This window comes from Trachemys scripta, chromosome 2 (genome assembly GCF_013100865.1).
Source record: "Trachemys scripta elegans isolate TJP31775 chromosome 2, CAS_Tse_1.0, whole genome shotgun sequence".
NCBI lineage: Eukaryota > Metazoa > Chordata > Testudines > Emydidae > Trachemys > Trachemys scripta.
The window spans coordinates 185,132,398-185,143,892 of record NC_048299.1 but is presented as its reverse complement, the minus strand read 5'-3'; the positions used below and the strand labels follow the sequence as shown (position 1 = coordinate 185,143,892).

Sequence of the window (11,495 nt, the reverse complement as noted above, 5' to 3'; positions counted from 1 at the left end):
AGTGTTATATCGGGGTAGAGGGGTATAAGAATGTGCCAAAGTTGCCTCTATTCCCTCATCTTATTTGTATTAGTGATGGAACTTGTGGCACTTACTACTTTTCTAAATAATCTTTAGTAATTTAACAGTTTATGAAATACTCGATGTCATATATGCACATGGTATACTACTATACATAACAAATCTTAGGCCAAAATGTTCAGACTGGGATGACTAAAAATAGGCACATAAATCTATTGAACTTCAGATGATCAACACCTCTGAAAATCAGGGCACCTATTTAGGTGACTACATATGGATTTTGGTGCACAACTTTAGTTACCCGATTTCAAAATATTGTTCTTCATGACAGACTGTTAACAACTATGGTTCCTTGTCTGGACTTTATCAGTTAGTACAGATCTGAATTGTTTTCTCAGACACTTCTATTGCCCATGGATATGAATAATTTTTTTTAAACACTAGAGAGGACCAGATATGTTGGAGTAAAAGTGTAACTACTGTAGTAAAACTAAATGTACAGTAGGTACAGTATAAAAGATGAAATGTTTTGGAAAACGTTACCACGTCTAGGTTGTATTCCCATTTTACGTATAGGTAATAGCACCTCTTCAGCCAGGAATAACTTTCAAAACAGAACAAACATTTTAACTGAACCCACCGTGTAAACCAGGGATTCTCAAACTTCATTGCACTGTGACCCCCTTCTAACAACAAAAGTTACTACATGTCCCCAAGAGGGGGGACTGAAGCGAGCCCTGCTGCTCGAGGGAGGTAGGGAGGGCAAAGCCCGAGCCTCACCACCCTGGGCAGGGGGGCCCTAAGCCAAACCCCAAGGGCTTCATCCCTGGGCAGGGGGGCCCTAAGCCAAACCCCAAGGGCTTCATCCCTGGGCAAGGGGACTGTAGCCTGAGCCCCACTGCCCAGCGCTGAGGCCGGATGGTGAGACTCAGGCTTTGGCCCTGGGCAGTGGGGTTTGGGTTTCGGCTTTGGCCCCAGGTCCCAGCCAATCTAACACCAGCTCTGGCTACCCCATTAAAATGAGGTCATGACCAACAAACTCTCACAGTTTGAGAACTGCTGGTGTAAATTATTCCCTACTTATGTTTTTATTTATACATGATGTGTATTGGGCACAGAGAATTTATACAAATGACCTTGCTCTTTGCCATAAGGCCTTCACAGTAGCAATACTAAATAATAACTACTAACTTTGCTATGAGAAGCTGTATCAAATATTCATCACTGTTTTAAGTACATTATAATATACTGCACCTCTATGGAAGAGGTAATCTACAAGAAGTGTATCAATATGAAAAAATACCACACACACGGAGATAGCTTTCTGCACTTTATTAAATTGTTAGTACAAGTAAAGGACCACAATACATGTAAACACAATTTAGAACTAAACCCCAATTAGCCCATCTTCTGGGTTAATGGGGAGAATAAAGGGTAAACAATAAAGATAATCAACACCACGGCAAAAGTATAAAATGACTGTTCCAAATGGTAACCAAAGGCTTGAATGAAAATGGCAGGGTTATGTGTAGTTGCAGACTCTGTCATTTTTTTTTTAAATTGTGTTTCCCTCCCTCCCTCTTCTTCCCCCGACCCCCCCATTTTTCTGCCATGTTAGAACTAATGGATACATTTTCCATATAGAACATGTCATGATATTTGATTATCATGCGCAAAGTAGCCATAATATCATTACTGAGTTTGCAACCCAAAAAAGTAAAAAGATAAAAATTATCTTTGGTTTCCCAGAAATGTTAAGGGTTAACAAAGCATCAACAAAATGTTTTGTTTTGCTGTATATGAAAGATATTTTTAAAATCACAGGATCTAAATTGCTGAAATGACCTATATGAAATGTAATGTTTCCAATCAGGATTTAAAAATCTTATCAAAGAAACTGATGGAGCAGCCTCTGCATCATCATTTATTCTAATTGCCCAGAATAATGTTCATATCTAGTATTAGCCTGAGCACCACTGCCTGTAAAAGTTACAGACTCAAACACAAGCACGTTAAGTCCTACAGGCATTGGCTAATTTTTTTTTAATCAAAACTTTTTATTAACAACTTAATACAGTTTTAATATACTATCCTTTACCAAGTTTTTTTTAAAAAAATAAATGGTTTCTAGTAATTCTGAGGCATAAAGTGCCTATTTTCTCTCTCTTGATTTATATCATTGTTCTGTTTTTACAGCTTACTGTTGACAGAGTTAGGTAATTCAACTACAATTTTTCCAATGTTTTTTCCCATGTACATATAATCTACAGCACGGAATACAGACTCCAAGCCAGTGAACTTGCCCTCTGGAGACATGTCTCCGAGGTCCACCTCACAAACCAGTTCTCCACTTTTATACATTGTGAGTAAGTGCTCCATAGCCATTTTATATTCAGAAAGGTAATGATTCAGGAAGAAACCCTGGATGCTGGCAGATTTCTTCAGCAGTTTTGCTGGCAACATTTCTGCTTTAACAGGCTGAAGGCCAGTAGGATTTTGATAGCCAGAGATAAACCCAATAACTATCAGGCGCCCTTTGGTAGCCAAGGAGTTGACAGCCAAGTCAAACATCTTTCCACCAACAGATTCATACACTACATCCATACCTTCTGGGTAGTCCCTTTTAATAACGGCACCAACATTTTCAGTTTTGTAGTTGATGGGATGATCACAGCCAATGGATTTCAGAAAACCAGCCTTTTCATCACTGGAACAAGTTCCAATTACATGGCACTTTGCCTTCTTTGAAAGCTGCACAGCGAACTGGCCTGTTCCTCCCGATGCTGCAGTCACTAAAACCTTCTTGCCTTCAGACAATTGTCCAAGCTCCTTCAGACTGATGTATGCTGTAGTGCCACTTAGCATTAGAGTAAGAAACTCAGGTTTCACAGAAGGTAGAAGAACTGCTTGTTTGGCAGGCACAACTGTATATTCAGCAAAAGAACCAGGTGTCATATAGGCCACAGCTTGGCCTACTGTGTATCTGGCACTAGCACTGAGGCCTAAGGCTACCACATCACCAATACCTTCAAAACCTACATCAAACGGGGGTTTAACTGAAGGGTCATACCGGCCAGCTGAGTAGTTTATGTCAGATGCATTAATGCCGATAAATCTAGAAGAAAACAAAAATTTGTTAACATGCTTTCTTTGTCAAGTACTTTGCCATGTGAAAACACATCCACTTACATTTTCCGGGTAAGATATAACAATGCATATTCAAATATACCAGTAATTAGAAAAAATATTCACCTCACACTATTAAAAAAAAGTCCGTATACATAGCATAGCAGTGATTTTAATCAGACTATTGTACCTTATGTTTCTAATATTGTTAGAAATTTTAGACACATTTTTAAAAATAAGACATTTTCCACATGGCCATTTTAACCAAAAGAAGCAAACCAAAAATAATTGTGTATGAGACTGGAAAATTAAAATTAATTGACCACTCTACAAAAGATATAAAAACAACTCTGTGGAATAAAATATGTATAAAGTGCTAAATATGTTGATTCTGGCAACAAATTTACATTTCTGATTATAATAATACTGTTAATGACTAACGATAATATTAAGTATAAATGTCATCTGCAAGGTCATTGATCATAACACGTTACTGAAGGCAAGGTTTTTTTTTGTTTTTTTTAATGATGGTGTGACTATAGGAAATTTGTCAATTTCAACATTATTAAAATATTTTGCTTTATACCAATTACTTGCAACACATCAAAACAGCATTGTACAGAAAGACTGAAATTGTAACAGAGTATTCAATGTTTAGAAGTCCTATTGACCTCTAACAGGTGAAAAAGAATGTCAATGTTTTAAAAAAAACACACATATACACTAAACTTGATTAGCAGTAAAAGATAATCATGGTATCACAATCTACTTTAATTGTACAAGTGATATTTTACTAACAATATATTTCCATGTCAATGTAGCTCATAACTAAAATACCTTGCTACAAAAGGAGAAAGTGGAGGGGGAGAGTCTGTTAACTAGAAAATGTCAAGAAGCTTGCTCATGCAGCAGAAGAATCCCAGATTTTTACTACATGTGGAAGCGATAACCTAAAGATTATAGAATTTGGTGTCGTATGAAAAGCTGTAGAAATATGCAAACAGTGCAATTTTAACCGTCAGAGTTAGCAATATTTTCAAATTGTGTGTGTGAGATTTTAAAGTGCTTACACATACAGTACACAAAGAAATGAGAAAATGAAAAAATGCTTTATTTTGATTTTTCAGTTCTTTATACTATGGAGAATCTCAGCCTTTCACTAATATAAAGTGTGTATCGTGTGTGTGTGTGTATATATATATATATATATATACACATACACACACACACACACACACATACACACACGATACACACTTTATATTAGTGAAGTGTGTATATATATATATATATTATGTGTATATACACACACACACACACACAGAGTGAGACAGTCTATTAATAGAAATATATATAATATACACACACAGGCGGAGAGAGAAGAATGTGACTTTTGTTGCTTTCCTTAATTCTGCATTTAATCCCCTGTTTAATTGTAACAAAGAATGTCCACATCCTATTTATAGATAAAAAAAATCTACCATTCTTCTTTAATTTACATAATTCCCATGTCCCATTCTTAAAAATAATAATAATTAAAAAAAAAATACAACCACCAGCAGCTTCTATATCAAAACATGTCTCCTCAGGACATTTGAGAAAAATGATCAGAAAGCCAAGGCGCAATTGGTGCTACAACTCTGCATTAGATTTAAAAACCCAACTTTTAGCAGAGGGGTTTAAAAGCAGAGAGATGGTGATCTCCCTCCTCTCCCTCCCTTACCCCTACAACGATAACTTTCAACCCATGGATTTACCACCTCTCCTCCACTCCCAGCCAATTTACCCCTGAATTAGCCTCCTTGCCTGGTACAGACAGAACCTCCCTCCTGGTGCAGAGCCTATTCATGCGCCTTTGATTTTTGCACTGTATGAAACAGGCATCCCCTGTATGCACCGTAGAGAGGGGAGGAATTTAAAATAAAAACTTTTCTCTCCCACCCTTTGCAGTCCCATCTTCTTTTCACTTAGCATCGTTCTTAAAATGGAAAGAGAGGGACAGAGCAAGGCAGGTAATTAACCGTCTAAAGCTGGAAACTTTGTGTGTGAAGGGGAGGGGGGGAATGGAAGTACTGCAGTTAGCCAGATGTCTGGTAAACAAGTGTCCTTAACATGCTGCTTTTTACCAGGAGAAAATGCAAATCACTCCCCATCCCTTCTTCTCCCGGCTCCACCAGCAGCTGAAACGTGTGTGCGGGAGAGAGGACGATGCAATGGCAGATCTCGGGGAAAGACACAGTGCAGAAGAAGTTGGTGCTTGCCTGGCACCTCCCCACCTTTTATGGTAACCGTAATAGGGGGAAAGTGCTAGTGTTGGCACCAATAGGGAGTGTGATGTCTCAGCGGGGCTTCGGGGGTCGGCCAGGGACTAAGAGTTGGGGCATCTCTCTGAGGACATTCCATCCTAGCACTCCCTCCCTCTGGCTCCTATTCTCCACCCCGGCATCTCCACCTCCTTCTCCAGCACTTGGCCACTTGCAGCTATCCCTCCCATGCAAGGCTTTATGTGCAGATGCGGATGCCTTTCCGTCTCAACTGGAACTGGGGTCTGCGTTTATTCGGTGGCTGTATTACTAAGGGATTTTGAGATACGCACAGGTTAGGCTGTGGAGAAAACATTTGAAAGACTGTCCTCTTGTTCGCGATCCCTGCATTTTCCATTTAAAACGGGGCTAGGAGTCTCAACAAAAAAATAATAATAAAGAAATGCGAACTACTATATAATGTGTTCGAGGCTCGCTGGTAATATTTGTTCTGACCATCCCATCGCCCCCCCCCCCCGAGTCTTCCAAGCTGCCTCTGCCATCTGAAATGATTCTCTCGGGACTAGGGGAATCATTATTATTAATCAATATAGTCTCCAAGCTTGCTACAGTACTCCCCACCCCACTCCTTTTTCTCAACCCACCAATATTTGTATAACTCCCATTTGTGTTCGCATATAGTTTTATTTTTTAAATGTAGTCTCCCTAAATGTCCCATATACAAACAAATGATCAAACCACAATGTCGGGATTAAAACATATTGTCTAAATCCTTTTGAACCTTGCCTTTCAAGGTACTACGAGGGAGATGGTTTGCTGTGCTGTGCCCCGGACGTTTTCAGGATCTTTCATTTTAAGCGCAGAAATAAATTCAAGACCCACTTCCAAACTCGTGTGTGAGAGAGCGAGACGAGGTGGGTGTAGAGGGGGAGTAAAGAAGTGCACTCTGTGTTTGCAGTATGCCTTCAGAATTCTTTTCAAGTGATCTGCCTGTTTTAATTCCCAAATTTAAAATGTCTTTGTTATTTGACTAAGGAGGGTCTGGTGAGGGCACCGTCTTTCGCTATTTTCAAAATCTGAAGCGCTGAGACACGGAACCAGACTGGGGCTGGCTTTTCCCAAAATTACTACACACTCCGTGTCACCCGCTTTATTTACACTGAAGCGTGCTGACCCCCTTAGTATTGTTTATTATAAAACCAGGACGAACCCGAGGAGGGGTGAAAATGCTGCTTCTCGCACCAAAACAAAACGTAAGAGACAGAAATTCAGCACAAGAGCCTTCAACACTGAGACAAAACAAAGTAATCCAAACTAGGAGCGCAGAAGAAAAACAAATTCTCAACCCAAACACTCAGCAGAAATAATCCCCCACCCCTCCCACTGTGATCCGCCAAACCATGAATCAAAAACTTTCCCCCCTTCCATTTCAATAAACTTTTTTTCCCCTATTGACTTCCACCTCAGCAGAAAATCGTTAAAATATTTTGGAAACGAAATAACCTGTCACTCCTTTACAAAAAGCTCGAAAACATCGCATAATTTAGGGGAAACCTGGGCTTTTGTCTTTGGGTCGTTCTTCTGCAATAAAACAGAGGCACCTTCCCCCTCTTGAAAATAGAACAAATGCACATAAGAAGCGTAAATGGTTATGTTAAGGATTCTATTCCCCTTCTCCCTCCCTCCTTCACCCGAAAGAGAAAGTTTATTGTTTTAAATCGATTTCTAGTTTAAAAGCATTGCTCTGAGAGTAAAGGCTATGATGGATTTTTCTGCTAAGAACTAAGGGAATCATCTTGGGTTATTTTTCCACCGAAGGGGGAAAAAAAGGGGGGGGGGAAGAGTTCCACTTAATAGCAGAGCGTCTTATTTGAAAAATCAATAAATACAAGGACCCCAAAGCAGTTTTCCACCTTAGTCCCCTAAATCCAAAAGCAGATTTTACTGTGGTGAATGAGGATTGTTTTGCATAAAAAGCTCGAAGCAATTAATACTGTTCATGGGCGTGACTGGGACTAAAATGAACAAATCCGCAACTGCACCCTTCAAACTCAAGGCATGTATTGTTTTGTTTTTAAGATCCTGTAGGCTTCTACCTATTGTAAAATGTGTTTTTAAGAATAAATAAAGCCAGGGACACATTTTGTCCTTTCGGGATGGGAAGCAGCTTCCCCAGGATAGTACAAAAGGGGAAAGGGGGGCTTGTTTCCTGCTGCAGCTTTCAGAAGGCACAAACAGAGAATATATATATGGATGTGATGTGAGACTCCCCAGCAAATAATAATAAAGAGAGAACTCCACACAACCCCAAACAATACAAAACGTTTTAACTCCAAACCTCAATTTAGTACTTTCCCCCACTCCCGCCCCTTTTTATAAACTGATCTGTGTTAAAATACAGTAACTGCCTGGCTGAGTGTCTGGACCAGCTCCTGCTTTCACTCTGGGGCGAGCCGAGAGCCTCAACCCCACCACTCTGAGGTGTGCACGTCCCTCTGGCCCCCAGGGAGCCCACCCAGGACCAAGGAAGGGGGGGGGGGGGAGAGAAGGAAGGAAGCGTTACAGTGAAAACAAAATAAATTACATGAATAAATTTTAAAATTTCATAGGAAAAGAGGGAGAGACAGTGTGTGTGGGGGGAGGGGATTAGAGAACAACGACGTAACAACCTTATCATACCCAGCTAGGCTGGACTAAGACTTGCTACATTTTTCTGTAGCTGTTCGTAGTGTAAGGCAGTCGGGTCCCTTCCAAGAAAAGGAATTTAACTCCAGCCTGATGCGTGTTTCATGCCATTATTGTTTCAGGGCCATTCCTTATTAGATGCAGCAAGTCAGTGCTTTACACCTCTCTCGCTCTTTCTAACTCTCTCTCTCAAAAATCCTATAGGTTGATGGCAGCAGCGGATTAAAGTTTTGTATGAATCTTTTTCAGTCGCAGAAGTCCATGCTTCTCTCTTCCGTGTGCAGGTATTGCACAATATTGAACCCCCCACCACACACACACACACACACACACACACATATTAGCTACAGATAAGGTACACAAACACTTCTATTAAATTTCCAGTTTTGATCTCACGTCTGTTAGTGTATTTCATTATGAACTGTCTTTAAACAACCAGTTCTACGTATGGACAAGGTTTTTGTTAGACAAGTCTTTTAAAAAACAAGTTTCCCCCTTTCCCCTCTTGACAGCAACAATTACATAAACTTCCACGGAATTTCTAGAGTTCCAGCTTCCACCAAGGAAAGTTAGACCTTTAAAAGCCCTACTTTTGTCTTAAGGAACGATACTATCTAGGCGGGAACCAATAAAAATAAATAAGCCATTTGGGGAAAGGTACATTTTGTCCTTACAGGCTTCATTTTATTGGGCGCTGACCAAGAAGCTTGAACGGACAGTACTAGCTAGCACACAATTTACTGCATATTATGTTAAGCAAAATGTCACATCTTTACTCCCTGTGTGACTCTGTTTCATTAAAAATAGCTAACAATTTAGAAATCCTACTTCCCACACGAGACTAACAGTGGTAATAAACTTTCTAAAAGGTTGGAGAGGCTTATGCGGTTTGTTAAAAGCTTATGGCACATCGAGAAGCTTCTCCTTTCCTGGTTTTAATGTTTGCACTTCAGGGGGAAGAAGAGAATGGAAGTGGTGGCCAGGCGGTTGAAGGGTGACAGGGGAAGGAGAGTAGCACTGACAGACTGAGGTCCTCTGCCTTCCTGTTGATTCATACTCACTAAAGGTTAGTGACGTGGAGGACTACGGGGGGGGGGACCCCTCCAGACACACAGGGAAACGTACTCACGGTTGTACACATACATAACACATAAAACAATCATTGGTGTATGGTCTATCTACACTTACACACTCAGACCATGGCTATAAATAACACAACACAGAGGCAGACTGCTATATATTAATGTCACGCCGACATTTACATGGCTAAGACAGACACACACGCTGGCGATTGTATGTAAATGTATCACACACAAACCTGGGAGGGACTTAGAAATCACTTTCTGGTTTTTCAGTCCCTCCTGAACACTTACTTCACGTGCAGCTTTCTGTTTAAGATCATGCTGCCCTTTCCCACCCTTGAAAATGGCTACTAAAACAGTGATTTGTGAGGCTGTGTTCTTCCTCCGGGGTAGGAGAATAAATACTGCTTGATCAGCTGCATTTGTAAAACAGGGACAAACCAAAACAAAAACGAGCACCTCAAAAGATGCAGAAATCCCCACCCTCCCCAATGCATGGGAGGAAATGATTGTGGCATCAGACATTCAAAACAAACAACAACAAACCAACAACAAAATCAAATTATCAGGCGCCAGATGGCAGCTGGTACAACCTGATAGGATGACAGAGCAAGAGAAGGCCACAGGAGGTGAGAAGTCAGAGGGAGTTTGAGCAGGAAAAGGGCTCAGACCCCAGGGGTAGGAAGGAAGGAAGGAAGGTGAAGAGAGAAGTCGGGGGCTGGAGAGGGGAATGGAACTCACCTGTTTCTGACAAGAAGATCTCCATCTCCCGGGAGTGGTACAGGCGCGTCCTGCCGCAGGGCAACAGCCTCTCGGAAGTTTGAGCTCAGCTTAGTCACCACCAGCTTCTTCATGGAGCTGGGGATAGACGAGCCCTGGAAATCCAGAAAGTGACGGGAGTAGGACATGTCCAATATGGGCCGGGGCCGAGCACCACCAAAGCAGGACCAGAAGGGACCCTCCAGAGGACACAGCTGCTGCCGCCGCCTCCTCCAGAACCGAGATCCCCAGCACCTCAGCAAAGCGCTGCTTTTTGTATTAAAACTCATTCCCAGCCTTAGACCTCTTTCCCACACTCATCACCCTCGGGGGGTGTCCAGCTAAGAAGATTCTTCGGACAGCTTGCAAAACCCACCACCACCAAACTCACAAGAGGAGACACTCTGGCTCTCTGAACATAGCTATTTGTGTATGTAAATAACGTCTAATGTAGCAAGCTGCAGCCTGTCTGCGTCCTCCCAGCCCAGCCCCTCCACAACACGGAAACACCAGAGAAGCAGCAGCACCAGCAAGATGATCCCCTGGAGCTGATCTTCATTTACCGTCACTAACATGAAACAGGAACAAAGTTCATCTCCTAACACAGTCCCGCCTGCAAAGCTGCTGCTACAGCAAAAATTGTGGGTGCATGTGTTTGTGTGTGATCTGCAACAACACAGAAACACATGCATGCATGCTTGCCTCTGTAATAATATAACCAAATCTGATCACCGCTGCCAGGAAATTCTTACTTTCAGTAAAATACAGATTTGCAAGATATTCCGTTCAAATGTTTGTTTTTTAGTTTGCATGCTGCATTTTAGCAAGGGATTTAAAATATATAAATATAAAACCGTGCCGCATTCCCACCCCTACGCCCCTGGTTTATAAAAGACGGATATGATCCCTTAAAAAAAGTTGAAAGAAAACACGAATAAATTATAAGATCAATAAGGTTAGAATAGTAAAGAGAAGTTGCAGCTAATCTTCTAATGTTGTTATTAGGAGCAGCTGGGGAGCTGCAGGCTGCTGATACAGGCACCGCCCCTTCCGTGCGAAACATTCACTTCCTTGCAAGGTGGTACAAATCAACCCAGAGCCGCTAGCAACCACTAGTGGATACAGCACTTAGATTTTGGGGAGAATAAAAGCACTACGATTTATGAAAGGATTTAAAGCATCTTAAGGATTTTTGTGTGTGTTCTGTCTATAAAGAAAAAAAAATACTGCTGATGTCCTTCTAGGCGGGAGACACACACATGAAATGCACTTTACAGCCTCATGGATTTTATAGCTCGCTATAACCCGTATATAGTTAAAAGAAACAGTGGATCCTTCCCCCACCCCCTTTTAGCTATGACATTAAAAATATTGCCATATATTTATTTTGGCCAAAAATAGTTTTTCCACTCCTCTGTATCTTTAGGGGAGGAATTTTTAAATCAACTTCTGCAATGCAGAATTACTTTTGGGAGAGTATTTATAGGAAATCAACTGGGAGGTCAAAGGACTCAAGTAAATGTTTTGATAGAACTGCCAGTCTGTACTTGGTGATGGT

At 41.1% G+C, this 11,495-nt stretch overlaps 1 protein-coding gene across 1 annotated transcript; it reads right to left on the bottom strand.

Moving 5' to 3' along the window:
• Positions 1–1,338: 1,338 nt before the first annotated feature.
• Positions 1,339–10,988, bottom strand: ZADH2 (zinc binding alcohol dehydrogenase domain containing 2). The gene is made up of 2 exons (XM_034762506.1): positions 9,920–10,988; positions 1,339–3,136 (listed from the first exon to the last, which is right to left on the bottom strand). The coding sequence occupies exons 1-2, from the start codon at positions 10,225–10,227 to the stop codon at positions 2,212–2,214; spliced, it is 1,233 nt and encodes a 410-aa protein (XP_034618397.1). The 5' UTR covers positions 10,228–10,988; the 3' UTR covers positions 1,339–2,211.
• Between the last annotated feature and the right edge of the window lie 507 nt (positions 10,989–11,495).